At 38.5% G+C, this 15,196-nt stretch overlaps 3 protein-coding genes across 4 annotated transcripts; all 3 read left to right on the top strand.

Annotated features, from left to right (window-relative positions):
• The first annotated feature begins 877 nt into the window (after window positions 1-877).
• Window positions 878-10,729, top strand: LOC110878664 (probable metal-nicotianamine transporter YSL7). The gene is made up of 6 exons (XM_022127008.2): window positions 878-1,437; window positions 7,943-8,106; window positions 8,184-8,281; window positions 8,362-8,496; window positions 8,995-9,184; window positions 9,431-10,729. The coding sequence occupies exons 1-6, from the start codon at window positions 1,044-1,046 to the stop codon at window positions 10,532-10,534; spliced, it is 2,085 nt and encodes a 694-aa protein (XP_021982700.1). The 5' UTR covers window positions 878-1,043; the 3' UTR covers window positions 10,535-10,729.
• Window positions 1,311-6,328, top strand: LOC118482104 (glutathione S-transferase T3-like). Of its 2 annotated transcripts, XM_035977588.1 has the most exons (3): window positions 2,588-3,404; window positions 3,450-3,571; window positions 3,778-6,328. In XM_035977588.1, the coding sequence occupies exons 1-3, from the start codon at window positions 3,169-3,171 to the stop codon at window positions 4,524-4,526; spliced, it is 1,107 nt and encodes a 368-aa protein (XP_035833481.1). In that variant the 5' UTR covers window positions 2,588-3,168; the 3' UTR covers window positions 4,527-6,328. The 2 variants fall into 2 exon arrangements, with proteins under 2 accessions (XP_035833482.1, XP_035833481.1); XM_035977589.1 differs by having other exon boundaries at window positions 1,311-3,571; window positions 3,778-6,326.
• A 2,940-nt stretch (window positions 10,730-13,669) lies between the features above and the next one.
• On the top strand, window positions 13,670-14,887 carry LOC110878662 (uncharacterized protein At1g65710). Its single transcript, XM_022127006.2, has one exon. The coding sequence runs from the start codon at window positions 13,670-13,672 to the stop codon at window positions 14,885-14,887; it is 1,218 nt and encodes a 405-aa protein (XP_021982698.1).
• Window positions 14,888-15,196: the final 309 nt, after the last annotated feature.

Genomic DNA, 15,196 nt, shown 5'->3' with positions numbered 1-15,196 from the left:
CCCTCAGTTAAAAAATACAATTTCGCCCCCAGTTCAAAATAAAAATATGCTTTTGCCCTCAGCTAGAGTCCTGCCAAGTTACGATTTGGTTCCCAGTTTAAAATTACGATTTTGCCCCCAGCTAAAAATTACGATTTCGCCCACAGCTAAAATATTACGATTTTGCCCCCATTTCAAAATAAAAAAAAATGATTTTGCGCTCAGTTAAAAATATTATTTTACCTCTATTTTAAAATTACAATTTTACCTCCGCTAAAAATTGCAATCTTGCCATCGGTTTTTTTTTCATGTCAAACAGCTGCCTAGCACTCGCTAATTGGTCCTGACAAATTATTGTTTTGCCCCCAACTCTAAGTTACACACTTGTCATCGTTTTATTTATTTTTTTTTATCATAACTATGGTACTGTTTTCTTTAATTGGTTAACTTGATGTGTCTTTTTTTTATATCGTGTTATAGGTAGCATATACAACTAGCCGACATAAAGGCGTACATGTTATTAACCTAAGAAATACTCGGTTTAGCGCCCAGCAACGCAGGCGGCACATAACTCTAGTTGCCTAACACTGGCTCATTAGTCCTGAAAAATTACAGTTTTGCCCTGAACCAAAAACTACAGTCTTATCATCGTTTTTTTTTCATAACAAAATTATAGTAGTATTTTTTTAATTGATTAAGAATTATTCGATCATTGCCCTACTAGTTGCATAATAATCGATATTAAACCGACTTTCGTTTTGAAAACGAGACATAGTTGTGTTCGGGTGAAAAGCCGGTTCCAATCCCAAACCATTTTTTCTTTGTCTTTTACTAAAAATAAAAATAATCCTAATATAATATTATATATTATATGTGGTGGTTTTCCCAACACTAGACATACCTCCAAATAATATCTCTCCATTATTCAACCCTTTCACACATTATCATCAGTTCCCACGTTCCTGCTGTCACTACATCATTGCAACCAGATTCCATTCCTCCATTTGCAATTCCAAACACCACTCAAACCTTCTCTTCAATCTCACTCCCTAACCCAGCCCCATATGGACCGATCACCTTCAACAATCGAGCAAGAACACGACTCACAAAACGGCACCGCAGCATCAAAGCGGAGCACAGAACCAACAGAATACGATTCGATCGAAAGAATATTCGAGAGCAGAAAGGTTCCATCATGGCAGAACCAGCTCACACTGCGTGCATTCGTAGTGAGTTTTGTTTTGGGGATTCTGTTCACGTTTATTGTTATGAAGCTTAACCTGACCACTGGAATTATTCCGTCGTTGAATGTGTCTGCTGGACTGTTGGGGTTTTTTTTCGTGAAAACATGGACCAAGTTTCTAGGAAAATCTGGGTTGTTGAAGCAGCCGTTTACGCGACAGGAGAATACTGTTATTCAGACGTGTGTTGTTGCTACTTCTGGCATCGCGTTTTCTGGTATGTTTTTTTTAACGGCAAATGTTACTCTATTTTACCGTATATTTTAGGTTAGTTTATTTCTGGTAGGTACTGTTTCGATACACGCTAGCTAATTGTTGGGCATAAGCTTTAGGGTGTAAGGGGTGCTCACCTAATAGGTGAGTCCCCCCTCTTACACGTAACCAACCAGAATAAGCCACGTCAACTCCCCTCTAACACTCCCCTAATACCCCTTTTTGATGGCGGCACTCCCCTATTAGGGGAGTTGGTTTCGAAAGTTGTGCCATCTTCGAAAGATGGTTTCGAAAGTTGTGCCATCTTCGAAAGATGGTTTCGAAAGATGGCAGGGGACGGCGGAGGACGGCTGAGCAACGGTCTCCCTCGAAAGTTGTGCCATCTTCACGCGGTGAACCCACACCCAAAACCCACCCCGATTCGGGACCCCGCGGTGATGGCGGCGGTGTTCCCGATCGGGGAAAGGCCTCACCGAAACCCCTTACCGAGTACGCCCCGGACACCCTTATGTGATTTGGGAATTATAGATCTGAAACATGTGTGATAAAAAGTGTGGAAACAGTGTCAATGATTATTGAGTTAACTGCCATTTTCGTCTAGTGGTTTGGTGGAAAATGCCACTTCAGTCTAAAAAGAAATTTGCGTCAGTTCTGTCCTCAACATTTTTGATACGTGTCAATTCAGTCCAAAAAGATAACGTCCGTTAAAACGTTGAGGACGGAACTGGTGCAAGGCGTTATCTTTTTGAACTGAAATGACACGTTTTAAAAAATGTTGAGGACGGAACTGGCGGAATTTTTTTTTTCTAGTGGTGTTTTTTTACCAAACCACGGGGACGAAAATGACAGTTAACTTATGATTATTTATGTGAGAGTGATGGGGGTAATTTTTGTTTATTTGGAAAGTGAAATTTAGTTAATCTTTTTTAAACAGTTGTTTGGGGATATTTTATCCAATACTAGATTATGTTTAGTATTTCACTATAGTTAATGCACGTTTTTCTAATAATAAAAGGCCTTAAACTTATGATATTGTTGTGGTATCAAATGTATTTCATTTAAGTTACTTTATTTTAAAAAGTTCTAAAATTTATGAAATAATTATAACTAATGGAACAATTAATGAAACTTGAGTAATTTTTATGTTAAGAATTATCAATGATTGTACTAAGAATGATGCTAAAACTTGGTTATTGTTTAATAATTTTAGCATATTCTAGTTTTCATATTTCATAATCCATACAGATTGTTTTACCAAAATGTAATTTATTGCTTATTCATGTTTGCTATAAAATAATCACATGATTCCTCGCATACAAATTATATGAATCCGAATTTCCTTCCCATAAATATGGACATGAAGTGATCACCTCCTAACTAATTGGCTCTTTTCTTAAGACCCCCGTAACGGGGCGTTTTTTTTAAAAAAAATTGCCAAATAACGCCCAAAAACGCCGGAACCCCCATTACACGGGGCGTTTCCGGGCGTTTTTTTTTAAAAAAAATTGAGTTGGCGTGGTTATTAAAACGCTGTTAAATTGAAAGGTGGCAAAAATTCGACCGTTGCCAACGGTCAAAAACTTATTTATTTTTTTTTTTTAATTCTAAATTTTACCCACTATATATATATCAATCCATTTTCTTCATTTTTTTATAAACTTTCTACTACTTTCTAACCCACTCTCTTCTACTACTTTATAAAAAAACCTCCACTTTCTCCTATTTATTTACAAGTATGCATCCATACCGACCCCCGTTTGGTGGCCCCGCAAGACCCACGAACCCGAACACAACCCAACCGCAAACCCCGTACAACCTACAAGACATGGACCCGAGCTTTTTAACTTACGCGGCTTTCTTGAGTGGCGCCTCTCCTTTTGTTCCTCCCACCTACGGCTTTGGTCAAGCCGGCGGGTCGCAACCGTCACAACCCGAACCCGAATCCGAACCCGATGTCGAGGTCGTGCCGGAGTCGCAACCCGAACCGGTGCAAGACAAATCGAAACGCGGCAGAAGGTCGCATAAAAAGAAGGAAAAGGATGAGCCTCGACGTGCAAAAACAACCATTAAATGGACGAAGGACGAGGAATACACGTTGAGTCGGGCGTGGCTCGATATTTCGGAGGACGAAGATACCGGTATATTCTGTTTTTTTTTTCTGTTTTTTTATTTTTCTGTTTTTTTTTTGTATTTTTTATATTCTGTTTTTTTTTTTCTGTTTTTTTAAATTCTGTTTTTTTTTTTTCGGTTATTTTTTTCTATTTTTTATAATCTGTTTTTTTTTCTGTTTTTTATATTTTAAATTGCAACTAATATTTTTTATTTTTTGTTTTTAAATTTGTAGCAAACTTTCAAACGGGCCCCGTTTTTTGGGATAGGGTGCGTGCACTCTTTTATAGCTCGTGGGGTCAAGGCGAGCATCGGGACAAGGATTCAATTTCTAGCAAATGGACCGACATCAACAACAAATGTCACGCGTTTCAAGAAGTTTACCAACGTAACTACGACAATCGCCCGAGCGGTGAAAGTGACGTCGGGGTTTTAACAAAGACTTTGGAGGAGTTCGATCGGACGAAAAGCCCTTTCACGTACTATAAGTGTTGGGAGCTTCTACGAAAAAGTCCAAAGTGGGCGCTTGTTAATCCAATGACGTCAAGTAGTAGACGCCGGGCTAAAAGGTCAAAAACATCATCCTCCGCCGACCCGTCAACTCCGACATCCGATGCCCGTAATGTTAATTTAAATGAAACGTTGGACGTCGACGAGCAAATTCAAGAAGAGTTGGCCCGACCCACCGGTAGAAGAAAGGGAACGGGGAAAAAAACGGTCGAGTCGTCTTCCGATCTCGAACTAAAGGATGATTTCGAGGAGATGAACCGTCGTCTCCAAGATATTCGCGACCTCGGCCACAAACGTTGGGAGATTATGAAAGACCGAGTAGTTGAAACCAAAAAGTTCAACGAGTTGCAAGAGGCGCGACAAATGGAAAAGGACATTGAGTTTTTGTCCAAACCGATCGACCACCTCCAAGGCGACGCGTTGATCTTGGCTCAAATGCGTCGCCAAAAAATACGAGAAAAATATGGACTTTAGATCATCTAGTTTTTTTTTTTTTTTTTTCGGTTATTTTAATTTTCTGTTTTTTTTTCTGTTTTTTTTTTCGGTTATATTAATTTTCTGTTTTTTTTAGTATTTTTTTTCAAGTATTGTAATTTATATTTTAATTTATGGAAGACTTTATCTTTTATATTTAAAAAAAAAATAAATGTAAAATGATTGAGTGGGCATTATTTGGATAATGCCCCACTACACCTTTTTTTCCTATAATGCCCAAAGTGTGACTAGGCGACACGTGGCGGATAATGCCCCATGTTGGGGGCATTATTCTTGATTACCATTACGCATGGTCTAATAAATGTGAAATGCTGTAATTGAGTTTTCTTTTATTGTTTAAAAAATAGGTTTGTTTTTTTAAACAGCAAATTTTCTTTTAATCTCTGTTGTCAGTGAGACTTGAACTCAAGATCTCCTTATCTTAAACCCGAGTATTTAAAGGTTTTATCTTACCAATAGATCATCACTTTTTGGTAAATAAAATAGATTTGTTAATTATAGTCTTGTGAGTTATTCTTATTATTAATCATCTTTAAAAAGATAAATGTTTTATTCATGGTATACTTTTATATATCTAACATATTATTCTTAAGTATTTGATGAATTTCTTTTATTTTTGTCATATGTGTGACTTAAACCCAAAATCCCTTCCTCTCAATGCTACCCTTTGATATTGGATAAGTGTAAATAACAGAAAATTTAAAACACATACCCATATCAATACATATTTTATATATTTTAATAATTATCATCTTAAAAGTCATATAATCTACATAAATGTCTCCTTCCTCTTTGAAATTTCTGATGAAGCAGCTCACGTATAAGTCGTGTGGGGTCTAGCACAAATATAGGCGTGAAATCAGGATACCAATCGTGTGGTTCACATCCTATCATCCACTTGACTTCTAATCTTCCAAGTCAGCTTGATAGTGTCTATCACATACTTTTCTCAATAATTGTTTTAATTTGGTCTAATTTTTTAATTGAGAAAAATCTCGGATAGTCCTTATATTTTGTCCATTTTTCATCTTTAGTCCCTAACTTTTTAAAATTTTTATCCTTCTAAATTTTCAATTAAGCATATAGAGAATACATATTGCTAGAATAAATAAAATACACTTTGATACTACTTAGTCGACTTCAAATGGTCATCCATATTAATGTCATGACTTCGAGATCTATGAACGTGGTTTTTAAAAGACTTAGTTCTACTATTCAAAAAGGATACCGGCGCAGTTTGTTACTCGTTTACCATCTATCTCGATGTAAGTTAATATGTATCATAAAATTTACTTTGATACTTATCAAATCAAATAACACACCTCTTATTCACATAGGATTGATCTACTTAAAAACCAAAAAGAAATCTAATTTGAGTTTTCAAAAAGATATGTTATAATTTTTTTTAATTAAAACAAAGAAATTAAAGCAATTATTAAGTTCTTTCTTGTGTGGTGTCGCTATCAATTTTCTTTTTGTAAATATCAACTTTAGATTCTCGTCTATGATTAGGCATGGTGGTATATTGGTCCCATTTTCGACTTATGAATAGAGTCCATGAGCTGGCAACTAGATATGTGAACATGTATAATTCCACTTACTTGTTTTTATCGAAGACATGAAACATTCAATGTTATACACGTTAGCTATATAAATATCACACTATATGAGTTTTAATTATTGTTATAAAGATCTTGCGATAACAAGAAAACGACTTTAATTCGTCTATATTTTTATATTTGATTCATATTTTTAAAATTTTATATTTTTTACGAGCCCGGATGGTCCCTGTGGTTTCATGTTTTTTCACGTTTAGTCCCCATTTTTTGGAAATAGCAGGTATGCTCCCTATGGTTTGTCATTTTGTTACTCGGATAGTCCCCTGAGTAAATATCCGGGGACTATCCGAGTAACAAAATGACAAACCATAGGGAGCATACCTGCTATTTCCAAACTAACTGACATCTACTCAGGGACTGTCCGAGTAACAAAATAACAAACCATAGGGAGCATACCTGCTATTTTCAAAAGGTGGGGACTAAATGTGAAAAAACGTTAAACCACAGGGACCATCCGGGCAATTAACTCTATTTTTTACATATACATAAAGTATTTTGTTCACAAATACTTTAATTTTGTACCGTATATCTACATATAGTATACATTAATGAACAATCGTATTAATAATTTGTTATTTTTTTTTTTAATTCTAGAAGAGATGGTAAGAGATTATAAGAGTCTTGAAGAGATGGTAAGAAACTATTGAGTCTTTATGGTGTGAGGTACTGAAATGAATGAGAGAATGAAATGAATAAAGGAATCGAATAGACAAGGGAATGAAATGGATCATTCTATTCTATTGTGATGTTTGATTACTAATATGTGAATAGAATGGCCAATGAGCTGGTGGTGAAGTGGTAAGGGAGAGACTTGGTGTTCTAAGGGACTCGGGTTCGATTCCTGCGCTCCTCATTATTTTCTGCGGCACCTGGTGATGATGGGAGACTAGGCGAATAGGTGATCACTAGTTCGATCCTTGAACTGAGCGGTTTTTTCCTCACCGCACTGTCGTGCCTTCTGGCGAGTGTTCACGGGCTTCGGCCCTAGGTGAGGGTTTTCCCCAGTTCGAAGGCGAGTGTATCCCGAAGTAAATATAATTCTCTCAATAATAAAAACGACAAAAATATAATTGTCTCAACAACAACAACAACAATGGTAAAAAATTAATAATAAAAATATTGATATTAATATTAATATTAAATAATATATTTCTTTCCATTCCTTTAAGGAATGAAAAAACACCCCTTAAGTTATATTCCTTGTAGAATGACCACATAATAACCAAACATGATTCTATCAAAATGACCCATTCCATTTCGCCTTCAGTTTCTTCATACCAAACGCTACCTAACCATTACATGTATATAATTTTTAACCATTACATATAGATAATTGTTTTAGACCATGTGTAGTGGTAATGTGATTGGGCGTGAAGTGACAAAGATCACGCCCCGTACACCGCCCCCTTGGGCGTGATCTTCATATTTTTGTGCCATGTGTGTTTATGAAAACACACTCTCTCAATTGAATGGTCCAATAAAATTGTTTGGTTTTGTTTTTGTTTTACTTTTTTAAGAAACAATAATAATTGGGTAATCACTGCAAGGGTAGTATACCACTACACCACTTTTGAATTTCATTTCCCATAATGTCCCATGCTGACTAGGATGCCACATGTAAGATCATCCCCCCCCCCCCCCCCCCCAACCACCACCACCACCACACACACACTACACATGGTCTTAGAGTGGAAACTAATGGTTCATTTAGATTGGCTTTGAAACATTATGGAAACCAATTGAAGTGATGAATGTTTTGCAAATGTGAATTGACAGGAGGGTTTGGTAGTTACTTGTTTGGGATGAGTGAAAGAATTGCCAAGCAATCAAAAGAAAGCATCTCATCACAGAACACCAAGGACCCTTCTCTTGGATGGATGATTGCTTTTCTTTTTGTTGTTAGCTTCCTCGGACTCTTTTGCGTCGTCCCTCTTCGCAAGGTACTACTGTCTGTCGTCTTTCATTTCAAATTCTCTCTTTCTCACTCGGTCTGTTTTAACCCATCCCATACACGCAGATCATGATCATCGACTTCAAACTCATTTATCCAAGCGGCACTGCAACCGCTCACCTTATTAACAGTTTCCACACCCCGCAGGGTGCCAAGCTAGCCAAGTACATACATCATCATTATCAATATCATTATCAGTATCATCATCGCGTTCTTGAATACCTAATAATAACTTTCATTACAGGAAACAAGTGAGGACTTTAGGAAGATTCTTCTCCTTCAGTTTCGTATGGGGTTTCTTCCAGTGGTTCTTTACAGGCGGAGATAACTGCGGATTTTCAAACTTCCCCACACTTGGTCTTGAGGCCTATAAAAACAAGTATGTCTTTCTTCAATCTTCAACATGCAACTAAATGTCTAAGGTGCTGTTTTTTTTTTTTCATAAAACCTCTGTTCGGGCTCTTCTGTCTGCGCGGCGCAGACCACGCGCAGACATTGTCACGCTCAGGCTGTTTGTTTTTCCGAAGACGTTTCATTAAAAAATGTCTGCGCGAGGTCTTCTTGGTGCAGACTTGGTCCAGCCACTTCTAAGATCTTCTAAGGTCTGCAGAGGGTTAAACACCACCACCCACCACCATCGTCCGTACACTACCACCAGTTTATTTTAGAAGCCTGCAGAAGTTAAAAAACAAACAGTCTTCTTCTTGCAGACTGCAGACATTTGGTACACCTCTTCTGCTACAGATGCCTGCAGATGTGGTCCGCAGACTGCAGACATTTTACCTCTTAAAAAACAAACAGCACCTAAATGTATACATTTCCATTGCTGTTGGTGCTACTTTTTCGTTAACAAGTTTTATTTCCCTGTCGAATCCAGGTTTTACTTTGATTTTTCTGCGACGTATGTTGGTGTGGGGATGATCTGCCCGTATCTTATCAATGTATCGTTGCTGGTCGGAGCCATCCTTTCATGGGGTGTTATGTGGCCGCTTATAAACGAAAAGAAGGGCACATGGTATCCTGCAGATCTCCCCGACAGCAGTCTCCATGGCTTGCAAGGTTACAGGGTATAAATCATCATCTTTTGTTTCTAATTCATCATTCGTCTTTAGGGCTGTTAATTAGGAATATTCGCGTGTTGACATGTCAAATCTGACCCAAATCCATACACGTGGTCAACATAAGAACCTTTTAGGTAGAACTGGACCGACCCGTTTAGCCTAAAAATGACCCGAATTCATGTAGAATAAACTTAAACCTGTGACTTTTGTGTTGTGTCAGAGATTCACACCCTACTTTAATATAATTTGTAGGTATTCATCGGCATAGCCATGATCCTCGGTGACGGTCTCTACAACTTCGTTAAAGTCCTCGGTCACACTTTATTCGGCTTATATCACCAATTCACTCAAGACAGAACCAAAGTAGACACCATCACCGGTAACTCATCCCCTGATCTTCCTTCGCTCTCATACGACGACGAAAAACGCACACGTCTCTTTCTCAAGGACCAAATCCCCACGTGGATCGCGATCATTGGCTACTTAACCATTGCCATTGCCTCCGTGGTTACTCTCCCACACATCTTCCACCAACTCAAGTGGTACTACATTGCTGCTATTTACGTCTTCGCCCCTGCTTTAGCGTTCTGTAACGCTTATGGATGTGGGTTAACGGACTGGTCCTTAGCATCAACCTATGGGAAGCTTGCGATTTTCGTGATCGGAGCGTGGGCTGGCGGCTCAAACGGTGGTGTACTAGCAGGACTAGCCGCGTGCGGGGTCATGATGAACATTGTCTCGACTGCATCCGACTTAACACAGGACTTCAAAACCGGTTACATGACATTGGCTTCACCGCGGTCCATGTTTGTGAGCCAAGTAATTGGGACCGCAATGGGCTGCATTATCTCCCCATGTGTGTTCTGGCTGTTTTACAAAGCTTTTGATGATCTCGGAATCCACGGTTCCGAGTACCCCGCACCCTACGCCATCATTTACCGAAACATGGCGATTTTGGGTGTCGAAGGGTTCTCGACATTGCCCCACGAATGCCTCGTCCTTTGCTATGCATTCTTTGGATTCGCTATTGCGGTCAACGGGCTTAGAGACTTGTTAGGGAAAAACGTAGCGAAGTTCATCCCGATTCCAATGGCAATGGCGATTCCGTTCTACATTGGAGGTTACTTTGCTATTGACATGTGTGTTGGAAGTTTGATATTGTTCATCTGGTCAAAGATCAATAAGGCGAAAGCGGCTGCATTCGGGCCTGCGGTTGCTTCGGGTTTGATTTGTGGCGATGGGATATGGACGTTACCAAGCTCGATATTAGCTTTAGCGGGTGTTAATCCTCCGATTTGCATGAAGTTTCTGTCAAGATCAACTAATGTTAAAGTTGACAAATTCCTAGGTTTGTAACAAGAGTTTAAGAGGAGTTAAATCTTTATAAGTTTCAAAGGCGTGACTAAAAGTATACATGGGTGATCCATTTAAAGGTAACATTGTGTAATATCCGTGAATGAAAAGAAATGAAAGAATGTGTATTAGTTTATAATGTAAACAATAGTTGTCAATAGACAATCAATATCAATGAAGTTTCTTCCCTTGTTAAAATCTCTTGAAATTTAGAGTACACGGGGCGGTTCCGTGATAGCCCAATATAACGAGTGATGGGTTTTGTCTTTCCACCGCCACTCAAAGTATAACGCGTTATTGTATCACGGTTTCTCGATTCTGTGGTATTTTCAACGCCGTGATGATATTATTTTGTGAGGGTAATTGTTGGTTGGGGGGAAATTGTTAGATGTGGTGGTGAGTGATGACCACCCCCACTAAAAAAAGGTTGTGAGTGATGGAAAAATGGTTGATGACATGGCGGAACTTGATTGGTGCTTGTAAGTGATAGAATTCTATCACTAGTGACCATCCCCCTCCCCTTACTAAAAAGCAAACATCATAATTAAACCTTTTCTTTATGGTAAACTTTTTTTTTATTGTGTGTGTGTGGATGATCAAGTGAGGCTCTGACTGTCATGTAATTAATATGGATGCACTACCTCACTAAAAGCATTTTTCTTTTCAGAAACCGGCCACAATATATGCATACATTTTAAGTTTAATTTTTCTAAAGTATTTATACATAAACTAACTAATTATATAATTAACATCAGATAATAAAGATATGGTTCATCACAACAAATTACGAAGTTACATTTAAAAATAAACTTGTTTTAAATCTTTAAATGATTTCACTCAACAATATAATTAGGGTAGGAGTTGGGAGGGATGTTAGGGTATACGGGGCACTCTCGGTGACCCCATGCGATGACCTAAGTCCCCGCTAAGGAACACCGCCGCCATCCCTGCGGTGAGGCAAATCGGGGACCAAGCTCGGTGTATGTTCACTGCATGAAGGAGAGAGGAGATGGTGGGCCACCCTCATTTTCAACCAATCAATTATTTTCCTTTTTTTTTTTGAATAAAAAAACAATTCCCTAAGAGAGGAGTGTCGCCATCAAATTGAGGGTGTGAGGGGAGTTTAAGAGGGGAGTTGACGTGGCATAACCTAATTGGGTGTGTGTAAGAGAGGGGAGTGCCCCTCTCACCCTTACTCTCAGGTTAAAGGGGGAGCCCCCCTAATGAGGTGAGGGCAAAGATTTTTTAACCCAATCGTACGATGCCATGATATTTCCTCTCTCTAACTCCTCTCTTGCCAAAAAACGTATGGGGTGCACCCCTCATGAGGGAAACTATTTTTTTTCTTTTTTTAATTAATTAATAAATTTAACAAAATAAAATTACAAACATTCCATTTTTCAGCACCCACAAACATTCCTTTAGCCTCCATTTTAACAAAATAATTAATTAATAATCGAAAAATGCCAAACATTCCATGCGGTGACTAGTCCACCATTTTGGCTCCCCTCTTGCGGTGAATAGGGCTGGCGGCGGTGTGCCCCGCGGCAAACAGCCTCCCCGCTTACGCCCCGTTCACCCTCATATACCTGAATTCCACAAATTCTACACTCCCATCTCACTTTTACCTTTTAACTGCTCTAAATCCCCTTTATCTTTATTACTAGTTGCACTACTCTCAAGTACCCTAGAAAACATTGTTCTTTTTAAAAAAATAGGAGCTTTTTTTTTTTTTTTTTTTTTTTTTTTTTTGCAAAACTAAGACTGTTTTGGAAATAGTTTTCACAAATAATGTCATGCTCAAAACAATTTCACAAATAATGCTTTCTCCATTGTTAATAGCGATTTTTTCTTGAGAAGTAGCCTTTGTCAGGAATGTTGCAGGGAATATTCAGTTTTAATCATTGGAACATGGTACATCTACATTATGAATGATGATTTCTACATAAAGGTCTTACACACTCCATTCACAATGGAGATTTATGCTAATTTATGTCGCAGGTCTTAGGACTTTAGTTTTTTGAATGAGTTATACTTATATATACAACACGTAAATAACAAAGTATCAGGGGTTATTTTTTGAATATGGTACAAGAAATTGATGTTTTTTTGTATAACTTTTCAATGAAAAACCGATATTCACCGTTATTTTTGAAATGGTAGGAAAAAACGTATCACAACGGGATTGTCTTGTTTCAAATGACGTGTTTCTGAGCTTTAAAATTGCAAGTTCCTTTGCAACCTAGCCGGTTCGGATTGCAAAACAATGTTCTCCCTCCATTGTGAATGAAGTGTGTACTAGAATCTCCATTGTGAATGGAGTGTGTACCAGAAATTGCCGTTTTGAATGAAGTGTGTAAGACCTTTATGCAGAAATCGTCATTCATAATGGAGATGTACCATGTTCCAATGATTAATGATTAAAGCTGAATATTCCCTACAACATTTCTGACAAAGGCTACTTCTAAAGAAAAATTGTCATTCACAATGGAGAAAACATTATTTGTGAAATTGTTTTGAGCATGACATTATTTGTGAAAACTATTTTCAAAACAGTTTCTGCAAAAAAACTTAAAAAATAAAGTATAAAGCTGATGGATAATTGAGCAGGTCAATATTAAGGGTCCACTTCTACATGCACCATTTTTATCCCTCTTCTACTCCTCCAACGGTGAGTACAACCTTTAATTCACAACTCTCTGTATGTACCCCTTGACCAGCAAGTGGTGTATACACGGGATACCCCTATCTAAAAACCACTTCTCCCTTACGCTTCCACCACCCTTACCCTTAGTACAGATGCATTTTCACTTTTTATGCTAGAAAACTTATTTCTAACAAAAATTAAATAAAGCTTAGCAAAAATGTACAGAGGAGATTAGTCAAATGATTGAATAAAATTAGTAGTTTCAATCTAATCTAATCTTGATAAAAGTTGTTTTAATCAATTTTTACAAGACACTTTTGAGTTATTGGTTTATCATATCTTTTTCCAAAGAAACAACTTTATTTGCAATTTTCCTCAAAAGTGTTGCATAGACATATACATATATTTTTAATTTCTATAATGCATCTATTCCACCCCATACAAAATTCAAAATTTCAAAACAGACCTACTCCCTCATTTCTCCCCCTTCTATGGGTTCTTGTTTCAGCAAAAAAACCACCACCACCACCGCTATACCACTGTCGCCTCAAAACTCCGACCACCACCAACCACCGCACAACGCCAAAAATGACCAACCGGTTTCCAAAAAGGAGCTCTTCGTCATCAAACACAGAGTAAGTCACGAAATTGACCGGCACTCTGACCAAGAAACCGACCAAAACCCTAACCCTAGCTCCACCACTACCACTAACACTGCCACTACAACCACTACCGGCATTGGCGCCGGAGCTATTATCCTACAATCCGACAGGCTTAGCCGGAGCAATTCCGCCGGGAGAGCTCAAAACCCTAGCCGCAGAAGAAGACATTCTCGTTCAAAACAGAGTTTCGATTCACAGGTCGATACGAATGATGCTGATGCTGAAGATAATGATGGTGAAGATGTGCTGGATCACCAGCATCGTCAGCGAAACCGAAACCGGGAGAGTGAGGTTAGGGTTTCATCTAGCGGAAGATATAGCAGTAAAGAAAGGAGAATAAGTATATCACCTAGTAGAGGATCCAGCAGTAAAGAGAGGAGAATTAGTATATCTCCTAGTAGAAGATCTGAATCGCCTTTTAGTAATAAGAATTTGAATTCGGCTGGGGTGGGAAGCGGTAATAGGCCTGCGAAGATGGTTTCCGTTCCGGCGACTGATAAGAGTAACAATGCAGGTGTTGGTACGGTGAAGAGGATTAATGTGAAGCGGAATGTGTCTCCGGCTAGGAGAAGTATTCGGGTTTTTACTGATGATCAGAGCCTAGAGGAGGGAAGCAGTAGCCGGGATGGGGATTGGAGACGGAAATCGCTGGTGGAGATTGATAACAATGCTGGTAGACGTGCGAGGAGACGTGATACTAAAAGGACTAGAAAGTTGTCTCGGGATCTAGACGTGAACCCAGAAACAGGATTTGAGTCATTTGACCCTAGTCCGAGTTTGAGTGCGAGTGTGAGTCAGAGTCCGCCATCGTATGCAAGTTTGCTGCTTGAGGATATCCAAAACTTTCACAAAAAGAACACGACGAATACTGCGACAACGCAGTCGTCTTTTGCTATTCCAGAGTGCGTTAGCAAGGCATGCTTGATTATGGAGGCTGTAGCGGATATGAATTCCAACACCAGCTCTTTGTGTTCAGATGACAGATGGAGAAACCAAACCACTGTCAAGAAAGAAAGCTCTGGGACGGTGGTCGATGGTCCGGTATGACATAAATTGTATTAACAATTAGCATTGCACATTTGTATTATGTGTTTGTAAAACTGGCATACCATTTATGTATTTCTTTGGTAATATTGTTGATCCCTTGTTTTTCATAGAGCTTGCTTTGATCTTGGTGCTAAATGTGATTAAATTTACATTTAAATACACCCACACTCAGGCTTACCTGCTAGGATCTGGATTCAACACCCTTTGAATTGTTTTATCAAAACAATAATTCAATTTCACTCGACAGCATTTTTGTAGTTAACCATGCATACGCCAGAGTTGAACGTCTCACCCAAAATAAAGGAAAGT

Source organism: Helianthus annuus, chromosome 9, assembly GCF_002127325.2.
Source record: "Helianthus annuus cultivar XRQ/B chromosome 9, HanXRQr2.0-SUNRISE, whole genome shotgun sequence".
NCBI classification, from domain to species: Eukaryota; Viridiplantae; Streptophyta; class Magnoliopsida; order Asterales; family Asteraceae; genus Helianthus; species Helianthus annuus.
This window is presented reverse-complemented; position numbering and strand designations above follow the sequence as displayed.

Excerpts from the sequence above, each read along its gene's own strand:
- LOC118482104 (XM_035977589.1), top strand. The coding sequence starts at position 3,169 with ATGCATCCATACCGACCCCCGTTTGGTGGCCCCGCAAGACCCACGAAC. Across the intron at positions 3,572-3,777 it reads TTCGGAGGACGAAGATACCG|CAAACTTTCAAACGGGCCCC; the intron begins GTATATTCTGTT and ends TTAAATTTGTAG.
- LOC110878662 (XM_022127006.2), top strand. The coding sequence starts at position 13,670 with ATGGGTTCTTGTTTCAGCAAAAAAACCACCACCACCACCGCTATACCA.
- LOC110878664 (XM_022127008.2), top strand. The coding sequence starts at position 1,044 with ATGGACCGATCACCTTCAACAATCGAGCAAGAACACGACTCACAAAAC. Across the intron at positions 8,282-8,361 it reads CAGGGTGCCAAGCTAGCCAA|GAAACAAGTGAGGACTTTAG; the intron begins GTACATACATCA and ends CTTTCATTACAG. Across the intron at positions 9,185-9,430 it reads ATGGCTTGCAAGGTTACAGG|GTATTCATCGGCATAGCCAT; the intron begins GTATAAATCATC and ends TATAATTTGTAG.